This window comes from Sinocyclocheilus grahami, unplaced genomic scaffold (assembly GCF_001515645.1).
Source record: "Sinocyclocheilus grahami isolate Dianchi unplaced genomic scaffold, SAMN03320097.WGS_v1.1 scaffold427.1, whole genome shotgun sequence".
Taxonomy (NCBI): Eukaryota; Metazoa; Chordata; class Actinopteri; order Cypriniformes; family Cyprinidae; genus Sinocyclocheilus; species Sinocyclocheilus grahami.
In genome coordinates, this window is record NW_015505606.1 from 614,453 (window position 1) to 636,970 (window position 22,518).

Here is a 22,518-nt window from a genome sequence, read left to right on the forward strand (position 1 = left end):
ACCCAACTCTCTCTCCCTCTCCCTCTCTCTCTCTCTCTCTCTCTCTCTCTCTCATTATCTTCGTTATATTTGCAGAAGTAAGATACATTATACATTTATGGGCTGAATGTTATAATTATTGAGTTTACGGTAAAGTTTTCCGGCCTGCTGGAGAGAGAGAGGCCTTTAGGAGCTGTCATGTATTATCATATATTCAATGCTGTTTTTTAATTAAAGTTTGAATAAACTCTGTATAACTTTCGAGTTATTTTTCTTCCCACATTTGTCATAACCAAGACATCTGTTATCAGTTTTTGTTCATGCTACTATCAGTTTTCCTTTTTTTAACTATGCCCAAAAAACTTTTTTTGCAATCTCAGCTGACAGCTTTAAAATTTGTGCAATGGCAGATTGTTGTAATGTTTATCGCTTGGAAATGTTAGTACTAATCTGAAGGACAATAACCGACAAAATTTGACAATATATTTATTCACCCTCACGCAATTCCAAACACCATTGATTGTTTGGGGTCGGTAACATTTTTTAATGTTTGTGAAAGAAGTCTCATGCTTACCAAGGCTACATTTATTATTATTATTATTAGTAGTAGTAGTAGTATTAGTATTGATATTACAATATATTATTTGATATTGCAATATATTTTAAAGTGTAATTTATTCGTCACATGATCCTTCAGAAATCACTTTTATATGCTGATTTGTGTCTTTAAGAAACCTTTTTAAAATCAGGATTCTGAAGAAAGTTCAAAATAACAGCATTATTTGAAATAGATTTTTTTTGTATAAATGTATTTACTGTAACTTTTGATCTTTTAATGCAACTTTGTTGAATGAAATTATTAACTTTTTTTTTAAATGACCCCAAACTTTTAAATGATAGTGTACTGTAGGTGTTCCTTTCCTTTCCTTTACATATACTATATACATTTATATATTAAAAATGATGCGTCAAGATGCATGGTGCCAGTTTTGATGTCAGTCACAATCGGCCACGAGGCACCATATGTGAATGTACCTTAAAACCAATGACACAAATTACAGCGAGATTTTCAGCAAGTCGTATGGCTTCAGAAGACTTTGAATATACAGTATCACAAATCAAATCAGCAGTATCACAAATATATGCTGATTTATTTATGTGTCTATTTATTTGTGTTTAATTTTTTGGAGCTCAACAATTTCCTATTCAGTTTGGAATAGCATTAGAGTTTGTAAATGATGACAGGATTTTCATTTTTGGTGAACTGTTCCATTAATGCAAGCTAGACTACTCTCTGTCTGTGATGGCTCTATGTTAAATGATATGTTCACGGATTGATTGACCACTCAGTAATTTGTTATCTGATCCTCAAAGAAAGTCTTACACACAGAGTACTAATTGATTAATGCAATCGACTCGTGTTGTGCTGCGGCCTGCACATGTGACTGACAGATATGTTTGCTTGTTCACATGTTTACCTTAGGTTATGAGTGAACTTACAGCTTGGTGATCCACATAGACAAGCCAATGAGAGGATGGCCAGAGGTCACATGATCTACAGAAGCGCCTACAAGCCGGTACTATTGATTCTACTCTGCGTGCTCCAGCTGGCGCATACGCAAAGTGAGTACACAGACATCAAATACATATAAAACAGAGGCTGAAATGAATCCTCTGAAACTCAGAATGATTGCTGGCTCTTTTTGTGAAATATTCTTCTTCCCCACCTGTGCAAAGGATAAAGGCACACTTTAATGCAGCTTACAAAGTAGTATGTAATTAAAAAATAAGGTTTTTGAACATGCTAAGCAATTTCATCATGCTAAACCAGTTGGATGGATTATAATACTATCCTCCATTTGTTTCTTTCCCTGCACCAAATGTCCGGATCAGTGTTTACAAGACAACTGTGGCCTTCGCTGACTACGTAAAGAAATGACGTCAACGTTTAATACATGGATTTTTAGCTTTTCATTTGATGACCACGTTAAAACATTAAAGAAGATAATCAGGCCGGCATTATGTTATTCTCTATTAGAAGAGGAAAGAAATACCATTGTGTTTTTAGTTGTTAAGAATTTACGGGCTGAAAAAAAGATGACATTTTTATTCAAATATAATCAATTGTATTTGTATTTAATTTATTAAATTGATTTATGATTTATTTTTTTATTAAATTATTTTATATTAATTATTATAAACATTGTTCTCTCTTTGGTCTTTGTAATTGTGTTTTATAAAAATGTAAGAGTAGTTGCACTCAAGGGCTTTCTTTTGTAGACGTTATCTGAGCCTTTGCAGATTAAAGCATGTAAAGTGAAGATGAAGAGATTTCATCGTACATCATCTGGGGGGATGACACAAACTTTCACCCACGCACTCACTTCATTGTTCTGTTTGAACCTGAGCTGAGCCTTTGGCTAGTTACACATGCCGTTAGTTTAGAGCTGCTGGTCAGTGGGTTATAGTGCAGATTAATGTGACATCATCCTTAGATCGAGTGGATTAGCAAGCACTGCAGACTGCATCAATCCCACCGCTTATCTGCACTTTCCTCATCTACAAGAGTTAATTCACTCCGTCTTTCGTATTAACTGTAATGCACTTTTAATGCACACATGAAGTCACAGCCTGATTTTCAAATAGGTTTTATGATTTTAAAGTCAAAGTCAAATTTATTGTCATTTTAACAATGTGGTAATTATTTTAAGACTTGGCTTTACTTTTAAACGTTTTCCACATGATTCGTTCTTGCGTGCAAAAACAGCTGGACCGAGTGGAATGTAATGAAGTGGCATAGAATGCAAGGGTTGTTCTCATGGCACAAGATGCTGAAACTAACATATTAAGTTACAGACCAGAACTTTTGCCATTCCTGCCAGTGATAATAATCATTAAAATAATCATAAATATTTCTTACCATGATTTTTACTGGTATCATAAACAAAATGTAATAAAATGTAGTATTTAGTACTGTATTTAATACTACAGTTCCTAAATCATTATGGTTCATTGTCGAGACATTTTTTTATCTGAATTTTAGAAAGAAAATTATTTTATTTTATTTTATTTGAAATGACTGATTTTAGTTTTTAGCGTTTTAGTTTTTTATTTATTTAGATAGAGTAGTATAGGAATTTAATATTTAGTACAATGTAACAATAAAAATAGGCTTAAGTTACAGATAGGGTTTAAAAAATAACAAGCACCAAATGCAGGTAAAAAATTCTTGCCAGCTGACCCATGAAGTTTTTAGAACTGCAATACTAAATGCTAAATTTTTTTTGTTTTATTTCATTTAAAACGATAGAATTCAAAACAATTGATTTTATTTTAGTGTGTTTTTTTTATTTAAACATAGGAGTATAGAATTGTAATGTTAAAATAATTAATAATTCAATAATTATTGAATGAATGCATGAATGAGGCAAATACAGCGCTTTATTGTGTATTGCTGTACACCCAAAGCGCTTTACAATCATATGGGGGGGGTCTCTCCTCGCAGAGCTGTTTGTCGTCTACAAGAATAGGTCCTTAATGAAAGAAAACATTTAAAAACAAAATGTATGCTACTTTGCATAACATCTGCATAAGATCACCTTCACCTTGTGAAGATCGAAGCCCTCCATTGAAGGCAGAGGTGTGAGTGTAATGCTTGTTTGTATTTGTTTATTTCAGAGGACCAGCTTCCCACTGGTTTCCCTTCTATAGATATGGGCCCTCAGCTGAAGGTTGTGGAGCGTTCTCGCACCGCTACCATGCTGTGTGCAGCCAGCGGAACACCTGACCCTGAGATCACCTGGTTTAAAGATTTCCTCCCCATAGATACACACACTCATGGGCGGATCAAACAGCTACGCTCAGGTTTGTGTGCTCTGAAGCATTCACACGGTCTCTGTGCATATGATGTTTTACACATAAAAAATTAAAAATAAATTTACATATATGTTTTAAATGATGTACACTCACATGAGATGAAGAGTCGTATCAGTAGTTTAAAATTTTTTTATTCTAGATGGAGAAATTACATGACCAGCAGTTTTGCTTGTAAAAACAAGTTACAAATATTAATGATATTATTAATAATAATAAGATAATATGTTTACTTCAGATACATAATTCATTAGTGATGCACCAATATTGAAATTTATACCACTATGGTAATAATTCATACAAAGTTTAGGGTCAGTTATCAAATTAATACTTTTTAATATTTTTTCACCATTAAATTGATCAAAAGTGACAGTAAAGACTTGTTTTAATGTTTCAAAAGATTTCCATTACAAATAAATAAATCTGAAAAAAAATGACTGTTTCTACAAAAATATTAAGCAACATTGATTATAATATGAAATATTTCTTGAGCATCAAATCAGCATATTAGAATGATTTCTGAAGGATCATGTGGCACTGAAGACTGGAGTAATGATGATTTGCATCACAGAAATAAATTACATTGTAAAATATATTAAAATATTTTTTTTATTATTTTAAATTGTAATTATATTTCACAATATTACTGTTTTTACTGTATTTTCGATAAAATAATGCAGTTTTAGTAAACATGAGAGACTTTAAAATACATTTTAAAAAACATACCAAAACTTTTAAATGTGTATATAATGTATATTATGCATTGCTATATACTTTAGGAAACATAATAATAAAAGTACTTCTAAACAGAACAAGGAAACCAGAGAATACAATACACATACACAAGACTCATCATAACAGTGGGAAAAATCAATTGTCATGCAGTCACTGCCAGACCGATGTAACAAACCATAAGAGCCAACAATTCCCATGCTCTGAGTGCACCTCACAAAATCTCTGAGTGCACCTTTAAAGAAATCCTGTAGCCTAATATGCTTTCTCTGACACACACAGAAAGTCTCAAACACACTGTTTTTGCTGTGCGAGAACCATAAGTGATAAATGTGCTGTCTCTCTTTCTGTGTTTTAATCTACAGAGTCCTTTGGTAAGTGTGCTATTCTGAGGCACAACACACACTCACATGTTCAAGCACAAAACAAACAAACATGTAGTTATTGATTAAGCGCATGATATATCTATATATTGTATTCCCCCTAACAGTATAGTCCCCCTCTCTCCACACACATAGTCACACAGCAGTCATGTACAGTAGATACAGTCCCCTTTACCTGAGCGCTGCCCCTCTAACGTGTGATACTGAGCCTCTCGCTTCCACTCTCACTTACTTTTTCTGGCTCTCTCCTTCACTGGCTCACTCGTTCACTTCTCCAAACGCTCACTGCCCTCGGCATTGGATTTCCTGCATCACTGCCCCCTCTCACTCTTTCAGATCTCTCTCTTTCTCTCTCTCTTTCTTTCACTTTGTTGCCTAGATAGGTTTGAATGTCCTAATGCTGAATGTTACAGTGGCTTTTCACCCAAAACCGTGGCCTTTTTTGGCTTTCCTCTCTCTCTGGGCTCGAGTCTGCCTGTCTTAAGTCTCTGTGTTCTTTTCAATTATTATTCATAAGGATATTTTCTCTATTGCGCTGGTTTTATAATCTGCTTTCTTAGAAATGGAGGTGTCATACAGAGGTTGTGCTACAAATAATCACTGTCTGCCACTGACGGACTTGGTTGTACATTTTCCATCATGTTCTGTCAGGGTTTTTTTTTTCTGTTAGTAAAATACATGTAACACTTGGTATTTATAGTGTGACATTGATATCACAACAGTATAGCAGAGTAGCAGATTCTTGACTTTTTATTGCACTCTTTGGTCTTGTAATCTGGACAACCAATTTAAAGCTGCAGTCCTTAACTTTTGAAGATCTAGCGGTTAATAAACAGAACTGCGTGCGTCTTGTAGAAGAATATTGTAGCCGGAGCTACTTCTCTCTGTTTAGGTCTATGACGAATCACGCAGGTACTGGGATACTCCACAGCGGTTCCACCAGTACCAGTGTGAAATAGTCCGAATATAAACACTTACTATAGTTGTACCGTAGTGATTCAGGATAAGCCAAAAACACGGTTTGGAAAATGCATTCATGGTGTACTCGCTTATTATATTAATTTTGTACATTTTGAACACAAAAAAAGTTACGGACTGCAGTTTTAATACAAACAATATTTCATGAATTATTCAACTGGACTGCATTTGCAATCGGTTGTTTTTCTCTCAAACCATTAATTACATTTCACAGGGGTGCTTTAAAACTTTTTCCACCTTTTTACTTATGTACCTATTTTAGTATGAGAATGCTTAAAAAGGGTTTCTGGAACAGGGATACATAATAGACCAGGTGCCGTATGTTTGTGAAAAATGAAATTAATTTAAAGCATTTTTTATTTTTTAAAATAATTTATTTTAATTATATTTTAAAATAAAATAAAAAAAAGAATAATATACAAATCTGAATATTTATAATCGTAAATATTTTTAAAATGTGCTAAATTACGGAAAATGTTCTTTTCTGTTCAGTTAATACAACCTCTTTTGTCATCTCATAAAAACCCAATGTTCACTTTGCACTTAAGACATGAAGAGTCTCCCTCCTCCCCTTTTTCTCTTTTTCTTGCACTGTTTTTTTTGCTGTTTCTATTCTATCCCTCTATCTTTCTGTTTTCTTTCTCTGTATCTTTTTCGCTCTCTCTGTCACTCTGTCTTTTTCTCATTCTCCCTCGCTGCACTAACTCGTCTTCTCTTTAATCTCCCATTTGCTTTCATTCTCACACATCCAGGGGGTACACCTATCCGAGGTAAGAGACTAAAGCAACCCACCACATCTATCCTCGCCTTACCGCTCTCTTTCTTCCTTCCTCTTCCCCTTCCCTTCCTCTCTCTTTTTCTCTGTTTGACTAACCGTGTCATTTTCAGAGACTGTTTATCATGATTAATGTTCTGTCACCATGATAAGACTTCCTCCCCTTTACACAGATCTTATCTCAATGTGTTTTTTTTCATGGTAAATTAAAATCAAATAGGCATTAAACAGCCAAGGACTAAAAGCCACGAAAATCTACTTTTATTCCCCCTCCACTCTAGAATGGTTGCACCATTGCTTAAAAGGAAAAAAATATGATGTAAATGCAATAATTTGTAGTTGAGGAACAGATATGAGAGATGGCTTGTGTTTTCCACCTAAATAGATATGAAACTGGCTAAATCATCTTATATTATCTTGTACTGTGAAATGTAGACCATTAAGTTAGCAATTTCAGTGACATGTTTTGCTGTCACTAACATTACAGAAAATACTGACGTTTTTGTGAAATACTGTTGCTTTGCATTTTTTCCTGTTTTCGCTGATTTTCTCACGCTCTTCTGATCCCTCTGTGGATCTTTTCACTTCTTTCTCTCTCTAATTAAACACCATTTCATTTTCAGCTACAAATTTCTACTTGGATGATAAATCAGGCTATTTTATATTTATATCTTGTCTTTTTAATGAAGCCTTTTTAGAATCTGCTCTACATGCAGTGCAACAGTCTGTGTCTCTTGGAGTCATTTCTGTCTGTTTGTGTCTCTATCTAACTATTAATATTTAAATAACATTGTTGAAAGAGGCTGACTGCTTTTCTTTTTCTCTTCGGCAAGGTCACTTGTTTGATTGTTTTGAGATTTTAAGGCAATATTTTGGTTTATTTTATTCTTGAAAAGTTGTTCTTGGAAAGTTTGTAATACTGCAATGATTGTTATACTCTTTAACTTTTTTTATTTTGTGCTGATATTTACATGCAAACCAGTTTGTGTGGTGTTGGCATGTCTGAGTTACTGTTAACAAAATGATACAGGTGCAGTACAAATTAAGCTCTACGTAAAGCATCTGTGACATGCTGTTCCACTGAAAAGAGGGAATGTATTGTGCCGGGATAATCTGTAAAATGCATACATACAGTAGAAATTGTTGCTACTGTATACACTAGCATGATAGAATTGCTTACTAACTTTGTAAAATTGTATATAAAAAAGTATATGCCTGTCAGTAGAGCTTAACTTGTACACAACCCAGAACATTTCTTCTAAAGTACTGAGCTGGTGACAAAGTGTGTCGTCATGTTGTAAATGTAAATGCCTTTATATGTGCATATGTATCCAGGTGCACTTCAGATTGATCAGAGTGAAGAAACCGATCAGGGTAAATACGAGTGTGTCGCGACCAACAGCGAAGGAACGCGCTACTCAACACCAGCTAACCTTTATGTCAGAGGTACAGCTTTGTGTTACTTATCTGAGTGCTATAGAATTAGAAAATAAAACCTGTAACTAACACATTTTTATGAATAGTGTAATCTGATCTGTCTGATTCTTCTTAGATCATCTCCTCTTACCTTAGATATGTTGTCATTATTTGTTTTTTTCTATGCTAATTTCTCACTGCCGGACTCCTCTATAGAGTTAAGAGATGGTAAGTGCTCTTCCTCTGCAACCAATGCTCTGTTTCTTACTCTAACCTAAGTCTCAGACCCTCACATCCACATAATCCTTCCCCTCCACTGGGATTCCCTCCCTCCGGTCTAACTCACTTTCCAGATCCTAATACTGCATATGTCATTTGACACTAATCCGCCATATTTCACCTGATCCTACTTAACCGCATTCCATAACATCATGCTAATAGCTAATTATATCATAGTAATGCTGTGTACTCATTTGAACGTGTCCATCTGAAAAAACAAAAAGTAATACAATTTAATTCATGAATTCATCTTGGTTATATGGGCGTTTTATGTTATAGAATACTGTGATACCATCATTTTCTGTATTTTCACAATTTATAAGCAGGGGAGAGAACAGTTTGTTTGTTTGCAAGTAAAAATTAGATACAGTAGAAGGGAAATTAACAGTATAATATATAATATATTCCATGGTGTCCTAATGAAATTACAAGAAAGCATACATAACACAAGACTATAACAAATACATATTACTAAAGAAATACTTTACAATAAGGTTTCATTTGTTAATATCAGTTAAATGCATTAGTTAACATGAACTAACTATGAAATATACTTCTAAAGCATTTATATGTTAGTTAATATTATTTAATGGTCCATGAACTAACAGTACATTTTTTAATATGAATATGATTTATAATACAATTTCTGTTTTATGGAATATATTCTGTTTAATATTAATATGATTTAGAATATAATTTACTAATGCATAACAATTTTATTTTGCTGCATATTATTAGCATTTTCATAAACCAGCCAGTAAAAGCCAGTGGTTTTTTTCCTTTTATTTTCAAATCAACTTTTTTCTTTCTCTCTTTTTTCAATATCTAATTACATTTAAATAACAAATTCGGCATCACTGTCTGGTACACTTAACCCCACAACTACCATTTTGGGGAAAATGCTTCTTTTAATTCTTTGTGGCTAATTTTTAACAAATTTCTACCTTGTATCAATTCACCAACTTGTATGAAATATATTTTTAAGCCTGCATAAATTTGCTTTACAATGTACAGTGTGTACTTTGTCATGTCAAAATCAGTGTTTATCTTTAAAAAATGTGTAGCACTTTTCTCATGTGGTCACAGGCAGCTGTGTTTGATGGGTCCTTTCAAATTATATGGCCAGTCACAAAAATTATGCATAGTCTGGGACATTAAAGAGGAGGCACAGCCACATCTTATCCCACTCTTCACTATAACACAGATTGATAACCTGCAGCGTACAACATCTTGAGGGCGTATCTTATTAGGCGCAGTGTTCTCTGTAGCATTAATAATGCCTTTAGCATGAGTTAATAAATGGCTCACTGTCTTTCACACCCTCAGTGCGTCGCATCCCTCCTCGCTTCTCAGTACCACCGATGGATTATGAGATCATGCCGGGAGGAAGTGTGAATATCTCCTGTCAGGCAGTGGGCGTTCCCATGCCATATGTCAAATGGATGCTGGGAGCAGAGGATTTGACTCCAGAAGATGACATGCCTATTGGGCGGAATGTTTTAGAGCTCACAGATGTACGCCAGTCTGTCAACTACACGTGTGTGGCCATGTCGACTCTCGGAGTTATTGAAACTGTTGCCCAGATCACAGTTAAAGGTACGCAGGAGTGATATTTAAAAGGCTCTTTGAAGATGGTTAATGTTATTAAAGAAAGAAAAACCTTTTAGTTAAGCAATATGTTCCATGGGCAGAGTCAGTATTTAGGAAGCAGGGTGGCTGATGGTTGTTCAAAAGCCTAGTGAGCTGGCTTGACTTATGAAATATGACTTCATAAGTCAACGACTTGGAACATTCTTCATAGGCAGCAACTCACTCTGAGTGCACACAAAATCAACATTTGTCTCACTTCCTTCACCGTCTTAATATTTGTTTGACTGAGCTGGTTTCAGTGCATTGAGATTACCTTCCCTGTAAGAAAAAAGCATTTCTGCTTTTGAATTTGGCCAAAAATAGCTTTTTTAGGAGGTATCATTACTACATTCTGGAACAACCTTCACATTAGGTCTGTGGAGCCTTACGTGCTATACCATATGTAATGATGATACTCAATGAAAATGATTTTTAAAAAACGTCACCATGGCTGCTTTTATTTGGTTGTAAATACAGTAAAACAGTTATATTGTGAATTTTTACAATTTAAAATAACTTTTCTATTTTAATATATTTTAAAATGTAATTTATTCCTGTGATGACAAAGCTGAATTTTTATCAGCCATTACCCTATTCTTCTGTCACATGATCCTTTAGAAATCATTAAATGTTGATTTGATGCTCAACTAACATTCTTATTATATGTTATTATATTTTAAGTTAAAAACAGTCGTGGTGCTTAATATTTTTGTGGAAACAGTGATACATTTTTTCATGATTCTTTGATGAATTGAAAGTTCAAAAGAACATCATTTACTGTATTTGAAACAAAATATTTGTGTATGTAATGTACAAATATAATTCTTTACTCTTACGTTTGATCAGTTTAATGCATCCTTGCTTAATAAAAGTATAAATGTAATGAAAAATATACATACTTTTGAACGATTTTCACTTAAATATTACACAGCACACAATATTAAATAAATAGTTATTTAATATTTTAAATAAATGTCCCTAATTGATCCATTTCCTCCTCTGTAGCCCTTCCCAATCCTTCAGGAGCTCCGGTTGTCATGGAGCGATCTGCCACCAGCATTACTCTAATGTGGGACAGTGGAAATCCACTTCCTGTATCTTACTACATCATTCAGTATCGTCCCGCCTCCTCCACCGACCCCTTTAAAGAAATTGATGCCATAGCAACAACTCGTTACAGCGTGGGTGGACTCAGCCCCTACTCGCACTACCATTTCCGGGTTATGGCGGTGAATTCGATTGGCCGCGGCCCACCGAGTCAAACCGTGGAAGCTCGCACGGCCGAACAGGCGCCTAGTTCCCCTCCTCGTCGTGTCAGAGGTCGTATGCTGAGTGGTTCCACAGCAATGGTGCAGTGGGAGGAGCCAGAGGAAGCCAACGGTCAGGTGGTTGGTTACAGGGTGTATTACACCTCGGATTCGTCACTATCTGTGAGCCAATGGGAGAAGGAAATGGTTCGAGGGGCGAATTTTTTGAACATACGAGACCTGACACCGAACAAAACCTATTATATTAGAGTTCTCGCTTTCACTGCAGTGGGAGATGGACCTCTTTCCAGCGATCTGCACATCATTGCCAAGACAGGAGGTGTGCAGAATGTGAAGTTGAGATTATTTTATCGATTCTAATATTGCAGCCTATTTTGTTTCTGTTGCATCATTCTCTAAGCATCGTCTTTCTGCCTCCTCTCATTTCTAGTCCCATCCCAGCCCACAGAACTGAAGGCAGAGGTGAAATCAGAGACCAGCATTCTTCTGTCGTGGATCCCTCCTGCTCACAGTGGTACAGATGCCATCACTGGTTATGAGCTCATTTACAGGCTTGGAGACCAGCCAGAGCAGGTACACACAGACACACACATACGACACGTTTGCATTTTGTAGAGTCTTGCTTAATGCTAATTACTTTAAACCTCTATCTTCCAGAAAATATCATTTGATCCAAGCTCCAGTTATCTGCTGAAGAATCTGAAGCCATTTTCCACCTACATATTTCAACTAGCAGCGCGCAGCAAACACGGCCTGGGGGCATTCACCAGTGAAATCACTGTTCAGACTCCACAAACACGTATGTTCTGTGTAAAGCTTTTCTAAAACAGATACAAGCACAGACACCTTTCTCCTTGCTAAAAACACCAAGATATGCGTTTTAAATGGTGGTGTGCTGGCAGGCTTCTTAACTAATTTTACCAGCAAGATGTCCTTTAATCAGCTCAGTCAGCTTCACTATAAAGATCATAATGGTTGAGCAGTTTAACCAGCTAAATTTTTCAGCTTAATTCAGCTTTGTTTTTTCAACATAGTCCACACTGGTGTTGGGAAGCTAGAAACTGTAGCTTCCCAAATTGCAAGCTTTTTTATTCAATTTACTTTCAAAGTATTCAGTCTACAGTCTAACATCCCCTATTTAAAGTATGGGTAAACTAAATAAAAGTTGCTAATGATATTAAAGCTATTTAAGTGGCAAATGTAATTTCACATACAGTACAGTATATAACCATCCATATCATTAATTTTTGCAATCAGATTATTTATGCTACCATTCAGAAGTTTGGGGTTTTATAATTAAGACAATGCTTTTATCTGGAAATTATAAATTAAATTGTTTAAAAGTGACTGTAAAGACATTTATAATGTTTCTATTTCAAATAAATGTTGGTCTTTTGAGCTTTTTATTCATCAAAGAACTTTTTTAACTTTGGACACTTAAACCAACTGAACTTGACACTTTTTCCAACTGAAAGTATTTAGAGAGTTAGGAATTAAATGTCTAGAAAGATATCCAAAAATCTGATAAATGTACAGTAAAGAAAAAACTGAAAATTGATGCATGTAAATATTACATTGACACAAATAGCGAGTGCTGTTTATGCAATTAAAAAGTGTCCTGATAAAAATAAATGTTGCACTGATGCAAACAGGAAGGGTTAGTTAGAAAAAACATGCCTAGATGTAGATATGTAGATATTAAGACAAGTGTTCATTAGAACCACACACTGACTTTAAGAAGAGTCCCTTTGTAGCTCTTAGAAGATTTCTTTTGAACAGAAAGTGGAAACTAGTTCTTCAGACCGCAGATAAACTTGACATTTGATATGCTGACACATACATACACACACATAGAATACGATAAGCTTAAAGCCACGGTCACACTATATTTTGAGCTTGCAAAGTTTCTTTTCAGCAACACAGCAATGGTCATGATATGACGTCACGCTCTGCAGCGTCTTTTTAAAAACTTAAATTTAACATCTAACAATATATATGATATGATATTATGATATGATATTATGATTATTAATCATAAATCCAAAATGTAAAAACATACAATCTGCTCCACTTTCTGGCAGTGTTGCAGTTTTAAATTTATGTTCTCTTACTTCAGCTAAGGTCATACAGTTTCACATGATACGTATTTGCAGGTCTAAGGTTCACCAAACTTGAAATTTGGGAAGCAGCGAAATGCGAAACAGCTTCACATGAGCTTGCGTTTTCATCCTTTTGCATTTGCATGCACATGGATGGAAGTCAATGGAAAGAAAAGTATAGTGTGACCGGCCCTTTAAGGCCCGCTCACACAAAGAATGATAATGATAAAGATAATGATAAAGATATAGTTCTAAAAATCATTGTCAATATTTAAGAATAGCAGAGTCCACACCACAGCTATAACGATAAAGGCACAGAGAAACAATATCCTTGGAATTAATTTCAGAATGATTTTTTCCCAGCTGATGAACGATAAAAACATTGACACCCAATCAGAATCTATCCCGCTGTAATGAGCTCGAGAATTTAAAGCAGCAGACGAGCATGCGGTTAGAATAAACAGACGATATTGTCCGCTGGTGTGGACTCTAATCCTTTATATTCTCTATATCTTTATAGTTATCTGTATATTTATCATTCTTGGTGTGAACAGGGCTTTATTCGTTATTGCCACTTAAACTTATATAATGGCGTAGAGTGAAATATTTCGCTTTTGCCTATGTAAGAAAAAATAAAATGAGAAAGAGGACTTCCCTCTGACTCGCATGATATTGCCCCAGTCTGTTCATTGGATAGGTTAAGTGTAAACGGCAGGTAAGATCATGAGACACTCAATTAAAAAGGATCTGGAAAGAGTCTCACAAGTAAGTTTTATGTTGACTATATTTATTTTTCATTTCAGTTCACCATTTGTGGATGATCTTTTGCAGTTTGATGTCTTTTTTTACCTGTCTGTGACAGTACCACAACATTTTATGTATGTTTTGTCTATTTTTTGTCTTTATCTCTTATTTAATTTCATTTTCACGCATTATCATCCATGACAACACTAAAACTAACCTCTGCTTCCACAACACACAATTAAACCCACCCACTTCTCTAACCACCCAATCAGAGACCATACCCCCTCCCCAGGCAGTCACATGCATAAGCCCCTCCTCCACAAGTCTATTGCTCAGCTGGGCTCCACCCCTGACAGATGAAAATGCAGGCATAACAGGATACTCCATCAGATATGTGGCAGTGGAACGGGAGAAAGACCCCGTACAGAGGATCTCGGACATCCCATCTAACTGTTTCCGATATCGGATTGAGGGGCTGAAGAAAGGGACCCTGTACTCTGTGACAGTTGCTGCCCACACTGACACAGGTCAAGGGCCTGAGAGCCTACCGATATTGATCCGCACAGAAGAAGACGGTATGTCTATATGACAGTGTTTAACTTTGACCCTTGACCTGAAGCTAAGTCTCCCTTTCCTTCATCTACCAAAGGCGCATTTGTCCTCTCTACATTTGCCTTGTCCTGAACCAAGTGGTTGCATTATTCCTGACTTCCCCCAAGCTCCTCTTTCTTGAAGGATTTTTCCATCTGTATCGATAATTGCATTTTTGTCACCCTGGTAAAAACATGGTCAGATCCCTATCCATGGCAAAAGCTTTTTCCTGACGAATTGCTGTACCTCTTTTCCTCACCTTTTCCATCCTTCTGCTGTGAGCTGGAAGGAATGTTCAGCTGTGACTACATGTCCTTTACTAAAATGCCCCTTTAGTGCCCAGCGCACCGCCGCGGAGTGTGGATGTGGTGGTCTTAAACACCACCTCTGCCAGAGTGTCATGGAAACCTCCAGTTGCTGAGCGACAGCATGGAAAGATTTGTGGTTACCAGGTGACATACGCCAGACGAACAACAGGGGAGAGAACAGTCTCTCCCAAAATTAGGGAACTCCTACTGAGAGACCCGCAGGTAGGAGACCACCTCACTGACACACACGCATATACACTTCTCAGTCAGTAATTGCTGCAACCCTTCTTTAGAAATAGGGTGTTTATTTTTGTTGAGTTGTTCTCACTTTGACGAACATAAAGAATAATTTAATCTCAAATATCATGGACTCTCAATATTCACTCTTTTGACACCAATATATGACCCATGCTGGCAAAATGAGTCAGAATGCGCACTAATGCGCGTCTAATTTTGAACGTTGTGAACGTTTTGGTCGAATTTGAGGTTTTCACAAAAATGAGTTCATTAAGTCCTCTTCTAGCTACCCCACTGCTTCAAATAGTAATTAAACGTCTAAAATGATCTTTATTTGTATGTTTTCTGAGAGGAGTACCTTTTTCTCTGCTCACTTCTGGATGACCGCTGCTGCTTCTCACCAAAAGTTGAAGGTCAATTTTTTGCAAAGCGAAGCATTCCTGCTTTTTGAATATTCTTATAGAATTTTCGATGACATGAGTCTACACCAGTGAAATATGATTTTTCAAATCCATGCTGATGAAAATAAAACGATCGCACTAAATGACATGTGCAAAGCACATCTATAAAGTACATTATTGTGAAATATTTTTTGGCAAAATTCACACAAACATAATCTGTTATGTCTTATATGAATGATTAGTTAATTTTTAGGGAAAAATCTGATGTGTAACATTATATTAGATCCATGCATTACAGTTGGCCTTAATATAGATCTGTCTCAAAGTTAATCAAACATTAAAAGAAAAGACGGAGTCACTCGCTGCTCTTGAATAAACTACTGTTTATTTGCATCTTTGCTCTTAATTTTAATAACAAAGATAAAATTAAAAATGGCTATATTGAGATTAACAGTATAGTAATTATCATTAAGAAAATAATTGGAGGAAAATATGCAATGTTGCTTGGTGATATTGCTTTGGAGTCTTCAGAAAACTTTAACTCAATTTTTCTCAAAATCAACTCTGCTGACTCTATCGCCTTCAAACGGCTGTAGCTTAGGCATTTTTTGTCCGATTCACAATGGAGAATGTGAACATAAAAATAACTAATTTTAGAAAAGTTGCTCATTTCGACTAATTTTGCCAGAACGGGTCACACACACACACACACATATTTTTGTATTTGTGTGAATGGCACTGTGCACCTTCTATATATGTTAGTATTTTCCTTCTCAGCTTGTGGAAAAGCTGCTTGTGATGAATGTTGGTTCATCGTGTGACTTTCTCATCACCACCTGTTTTTGGTGGCTATCAGTGTATAACAATTGTCTTGCTTTAATTTATAAACATTTGAAAAAAAATTTTATTCATATTTATTAACTCGTAATTAAATTTATAATTAAATTTACTGCTAGCTAATTGTTGTGTTAATAAGTGTAAGGTTTATCCAACCTATTATGTAGAAACTTGAAAAATGTCACTACCATCACACAAAATATCAAAAATCCACACGGTCACACATCAAAATGAACTTGATCAAGTACATGTGATAATGTGATGGTTGAAACAGTTTGAAGATGTTTTATTTTTCAAGGTTTCAAGTAGTGCTGCTAATCGAAGAATCACTCACATATATTAGAAATATGATGCAGATCCCAGCTATCACTTGATCTGAACGAGTTGTTTGTTTGTCAGTAATTAGACTTCTTAGCTCAGCTACTGCTTTCTAAATGGACTTTAATTTAGCCTAAATCATCAGATAACATCAGTATCTGCTTATTATCCGCATGCTGAGACAGAACCTCTGATAACTATCTCAAAAACTAAGAGCCTTAAAACCACCATGTAATTGTCCCAATGAACCTTTCACACTATTTATTCTTAATAGACCTTTATTAATTGTGTTGTTGCGAATAATCATATTACATCTTGGCATTCACATCAATTTGAACTATTTATGTCTTGTTTTTGTAAACAGCCACAGAACGACTCGAAACAATATGTGAGTATATCTACTTTGAACATGACCCAGAATTTGAATGCATATATTTACATGAATCAAAGTCTCTTTGAGGCAAATCAATTCACTTTGCGACTATCTTGGTTATGCCTTCAGGCAGCTTTATTTTATCTAGGCAGTAGGCATGAATAGAAATATACCTGAGTGGATAAAAAATGTAGTCTGTTTGTCAAGAGTCAAATCAAGTCAATGATATAAAAAAGTTGATTCTTTAGCTCAAATCATAGTTAAAAAAAAACATGCCAGTCCAGCTAATATGTTTGCACATACTGTACTAAAGTAAAACAGACAGTGTCTCAATCAAAATGTTATTGACTACTTTAACCAAAAAGCTAGACATACATTCGCCGCCATATTGAGAATTGTGATTTCTCCTATTAATTTTGCAACACTCAGTCTCTGATATTCATACAGATTATGTGGTGCAGTATTACAGAACATTTGATTTCTTAGATTTTTTTTTTCTTTTTGTTGAATTAGTGTTATGGTAAAATGTATATTTGTTTATTAGGACCTAATTTTGACTGATTTATGGCCGAACACTGAATACTCTGTGACTGTGGCTGCATTCAACTCAAAAGGCGATGGAGCACGTAGCAAACCTACAGTCATCAGAACTAAACCATCATGTGTGTACACACTCCAACATACATACATGCTAATGCATTGGTATATACACTTGTTTTTTTGTTTATCTCAATGTTAAAGAGAAAGGTCACCCAAAAATGAAAATATTTTACTTACCCTCATGTCATTCCAAACCTGCATGACTTCGTTTTATTATATAGAACACTAAAGGAGACAATTTAAAGGATTGCTCTTCTGCACTTTTCAAAAATGTGCCAAGGAAAGCAATGGTGGATGTCGAGTGAATATCACTGAATGAGTTCAGCTTTTCGAATGATAAGGTCTTTGATGTATAAACGAATCATTCAGGCCAATTTTGTGAGCCAGATCAAATGATTCACTGAAAAGATCTGACTCAAAATTATTTCAACTTTTTGAATAAGATGCGAGTTCAACTTTTGGATCATTAAACGAAACATTCAGACCGATATCGTGAACCAGATCAAATAATTCATTGACAAGATCTGAATAAAAAAGAATATTGTTAACAAATCGCACTACTTCTATTCACTTAAAAGCTATGGTGGATGTCAAGATTTTTAGTGAATATCACTTAATATCGAGTCTGTGACGTTTCGATCCAACCCATTTGTGACCGGATCAAACAATTCACTCAAAAGAGTGCTTCTCTTATTAACGCTATGGTGAATGTCAAGATTTCCAGTGAATTAATTCATCTGGGGATTTCAGTGAGTCATTTTTAAAGGTTGAAATCTTTAGTCCCTGTTCATTGTAATTCAATGGAAAAGAACATTGAAACGTTGTTCTTTTGTGTATTGCACAAGAACGTCTTTTCATTTTCCTTTTTGGGTGAACTAATCATTGAAGTGTATCACTTAACCCTACACATATCTTATCTGCAGTGCTACATATGTAGTGTTGATCTACAGTATTATTTTCTACTCCACAGTGCCAGGTATGCCCCTGCTTACAGTTGCGCCATCTGAAGATGGCACTGCCCTGCTGAAATGGCAGCCTCCTCCTGCTGGTCTGTCCCCTGTGCTGGGCTACAGGCTCTCATATGGCCAGGCTGACCTGACCTCAGACTCCTTCATGGTGCAAGAGCTAAACGCCGAGGAGCGCACCTACACCGTCCCATCTTTGAGCGCAGGGGTGCTGTACATGTTCCGTCTGGCCGTCCGTACCATCTGGGGTTACGGTTCAAGCGCTCAGGTCACACTTTTAACACCATACATGGTGCAGACAACCACAGACGACATGGTAACAGCCCCAGGGACAACAGATGCTTTAAATGTGAGCGTACAGGAAAAGGTTCCGCTTTTGGCTAACTTAACTGCCGAAGACATCAACTCCTCTTCTGTGATCCTGAGATGGGAGCGACCAAAAAACTATGACCGGATCCAAGGTTACCGTGTGTGGTTCGCTGTCACCTATAGTAATGGCACAGACATTGCCATGGAATCAGACGTTTCGGAGGCCACAGTGGTTCTTAATGGCCTACGGCCAAATACTGAGTATGTGGCGAGAGTGTGCATGCTTAGCAAACACGGCCCTGGGCCCTATAGTCTCCCTATATCCATCAAAACACTACCAGCACAGGAAGGTAGGACTCATGTGTATCCTTCTCACACACAAACATTTACTGTCAGGCAAGCCTTCCTAATCAAAACCACTACATTTTCATTACTCTAGAAGGATATTTTCTGTTTATGTCTGGTCATTTTTTGTCTGTCTTTGTTGGTCTGAGTCTCTTGTTCGGTGGCATCCATTAAGTGCAGATAAAAGGTGAGAATCTTTCTGTAAATGGATCTAGGTTAATGTGGAGTGCTCCATTATCTCATAAGACAACTATGGTAAAGGTGAGCCTTTAGAAAAGAGTGATGAATTCTTGGCAGCACTATGAGAAAAAGTAACTTACTAGCTCTTTTTTCTCCTGGCGGCTCTGTCTGTGCACCCTTTACGGATAACAGCCTGATGTGGTAAATGTTTTTAGTAGAAACAGTTGAAAGGATTCTTTGATGTTCTTCATAAATGCTTTAGCAATGCTGGAGGCCAGAGGTTCTGCTCAGGTGAGCTGAAGTATTGATGTGTGATGTGTTGATCTCTTGTTTTGTTTTGCTTTAATAGTGTTTGCTGTGAACTTCAGAGTGAAAGCTGCTATGAAGAGTTCAGTGCTGCTGACCTGGGAGTCACGGACCACCAGTAATAAAGCACATTCTCTTATTGTAAGTACTGCGAAATACAGTATTTTGCTGCGTGTGTGTGAGAGCATGAGTCTGGTTTTGTTGAAAAAAATTAATGTGTTTAAAGGTTAGGGATGTGGTTCTCAAACTTTTTGACTCCAAAAGCCACCATGACATCTTGCGTGTGTGTGAGAGCATGAGTCTGGTTTTGTTGAAACAAAAAATAATGTGTTTAAAGGTTAGGGATGTGGTTCTCAAACTTTTTGACTCCAAAAGCCACCATGACATCAAAACCTGGACGACTAATGGGTTTATAAGTATGGGTTTATGTAATAGGAGTTTTTCAATTGTCTGTGGTAAATATAAATTGACAATACTTTGCTCTACTTCATAAATTATACACACAAATACTGAAAATGTTTTGAAGTTATCTTTATTTTAAAAAAATGTACTGTAAAGCACGTTAAAGACAAGCTGCTTGTTTTCAGATGTTTTTATTTACACAAACTAGGAGTGGCAATATATTAGCATAAAATAATTAATTAAAATAACTTCAGTAATTCTAGATGTTTCAAGAACCGAATGTTTTTCAGGGTTCACACTTTTAGAAACTATAGAAATTTACATTACTTTTCAAGATTAAAAAAAAAAAACTCAATTACTCAAAAATTGCAGTTTCTCAGTTGTTTCTACTTGATAAAATATTTTAGAACTTAATGTAACTAGAAAAAATTAGATTTAGTTTACAAGTGGAAAGCTTCATGGCATCTATTTGTACATAGTTCATTGGAACCATCATATGTTTCTGATGTGAACCTAAATCTGAATAAAAAATTTGATCACCAAAGAAAAATAGATTTAGTGTATTTTCATGACTTTTCCAGGTCTATAAATCACACTTCTAAAATTCCCTCATATATTTTCCATGACCGTGGGATCCCTCGTCTAAAATTGTTGAGAGAATCAATTAAAATAAGAAATCTGATGTTTTTTGCGTTTTTTATTTTTTATTTTAAAGCATGTTTTGTCTTTTTTAAATATGGACCCCTGGTTGAGAATCACTGGCTTAGATGACAGAAGATATCATTAACTCAGTATAAAAACAAACATGTAGGTGTGAGTGTGTGTTGTTCCTCCATCGCCACCCTTCGTGCAACATATTGAGATGGAATTGTGTATGACAGTGTTTGTATAAATGTGTGTGCGCGCATTTAGCAAGTGTCTGAGGTGTCAGTCTTAATCTCTTTCTGCCCTCCTCGAATGTGTGTGTGCCACAAGATGTGCATAGTCTTGGCTGGTTAAGTGTGCAGTTTACGTTTGTTTGCTTTTCTATTTTCTGCTTCTCTCTCAGATCTCATATGGTGATGGTGAGAGTGTGGAGGTGGATGGGCGGCTCGGGCAGAAGTTGGTGACTAAGCTGAAGCCCCAGTCTCTCTACACCTTCATGTTAACTAGTAAAGCTGATGGCACTGGGGGCCTGCAGCACCGTGCAGATGCCATGACGGCTCCAAACCTGCTGACTAGGAAACCCCAGGTGCTGGACAAGACCAGCTCTCAGAGCATCGCTACCATGCAGCTGCCCACTGTCCAGGGACAGGCTAATGTCAGGTCAGGAATACACCAATGAAAATAGAGGGTGGGATTTACTTTGAGCTGTTTATGTTCAGGTCTAATTTAGATTTCCAGATTTCCATTGTGATCTCGGAATTCTAAACAAAAAAATTCACAGAGGCTGCATTTATTTGATCAAAATTTCAGTAAAAATAATATTGTGAAAGATTACCCTAATAAAAAAGTAATATATTTAAAATACATTCATTTCATACTAAGTATGGTTCAAATCTATTAACATTTTTACTGACATATCGCTCAAGACTTACTGATATAAAAATTATGATAAAACTATTTGGAGTACTACTTGTGCACAATGCACTTTTTTTATATTAAGCATAAAATGTGTATTAATGTCACTATTGATGAAGATTGTATGATCTTTGAATAATAAGTCTTTAAATGCATAATAAGTCTTTAAATGCAAGATATTTTAAAGAGTACCTAAAGTATACTTGCAATAGTTCCACTTTAGCACAATCAAATATACTTCAGTATATCTTTAGTTGGACTTCAGCACTACTTCCGCACAATTAAAATGCATTAAGTACAAAATTAGTTGTTCCAATTTAGCAGACTTCAAGTATACCAGTTTAGTATACTAAGTACAATTGCAGGGTATTTTTATTAAGTACATAAATATGTAAATGTATTTGTAGTATACTTAGCATGAAACAAATGTATTTCAACTACATTTTAGTATATTTATTTTTCAATAGGGTAATACAATTTAAAATAACTGTTTCCTGTTTTAATATTATTATAATAATATATATTTTATGTAATTTATTCCTGTGATGGCAAAAAAAAATCTGAATTTTCAGCATTCAGTTTTACAGTGCAAACATTTTTCTTTGTTTTTTTTTTTGGAGCAAAAAGCAAA

At 35.6% G+C, this 22,518-nt stretch overlaps 1 protein-coding gene and 1 long non-coding RNA gene across 6 annotated transcripts in view; both read left to right on the forward strand.

Annotated features, from left to right (window-relative positions):
* LOC107551592 (uncharacterized) overlaps positions 1–1,504 on the forward strand; it is a 38,122-nt gene extending 36,618 nt beyond the window's left edge. The window contains exon 5 of the long non-coding RNA XR_001604781.1: positions 1,463–1,504. This is a non-coding gene — a long non-coding RNA (uncharacterized lncRNA). The remainder of the gene's footprint in view (positions 1–1,462) is intronic.
* Positions 1,505–3,662: 2,158 nt separating this feature from the next.
* Positions 3,663–22,518, forward strand: part of LOC107551589 (receptor-type tyrosine-protein phosphatase delta-like) — a 37,938-nt gene continuing 19,082 nt past the window's right edge. The window contains exons 1-16 of one of the 5 annotated variants that reach the window (XM_016233256.1): positions 3,663–3,843; positions 4,950–4,958; positions 6,698–6,715; positions 8,056–8,166; positions 8,353–8,364; positions 9,742–10,011; positions 11,050–11,631; positions 11,743–11,885; positions 11,970–12,111; positions 14,428–14,730; positions 15,083–15,276; positions 17,212–17,235; positions 17,765–17,882; positions 18,791–19,444; positions 19,969–20,066; positions 21,376–21,632. In XM_016233256.1, the coding sequence (XP_016088742.1) occupies positions 3,693–3,843; positions 4,950–4,958; positions 6,698–6,715; positions 8,056–8,166; positions 8,353–8,364; positions 9,742–10,011; positions 11,050–11,631; positions 11,743–11,885; positions 11,970–12,111; positions 14,428–14,730; positions 15,083–15,276; positions 17,212–17,235; positions 17,765–17,882; positions 18,791–19,444; positions 19,969–20,066; positions 21,376–21,632 (3,086 nt within the window). In that variant the 5' untranslated portion in view covers positions 3,663–3,692. The remainder of the gene's footprint in view (positions 3,844–4,949; positions 4,959–6,697; positions 6,716–8,055; positions 8,167–8,352; positions 8,365–9,741; positions 10,012–11,049; positions 11,632–11,742; positions 11,886–11,969; positions 12,112–14,427; positions 14,731–15,082; positions 15,277–17,211; positions 17,236–17,764; positions 17,883–18,790; positions 19,445–19,968; positions 20,067–21,375; positions 21,633–22,518) is intronic. The other 4 variants (XM_016233254.1, XM_016233255.1, XM_016233253.1 and 1 more) reach the window with 4 other exon arrangements.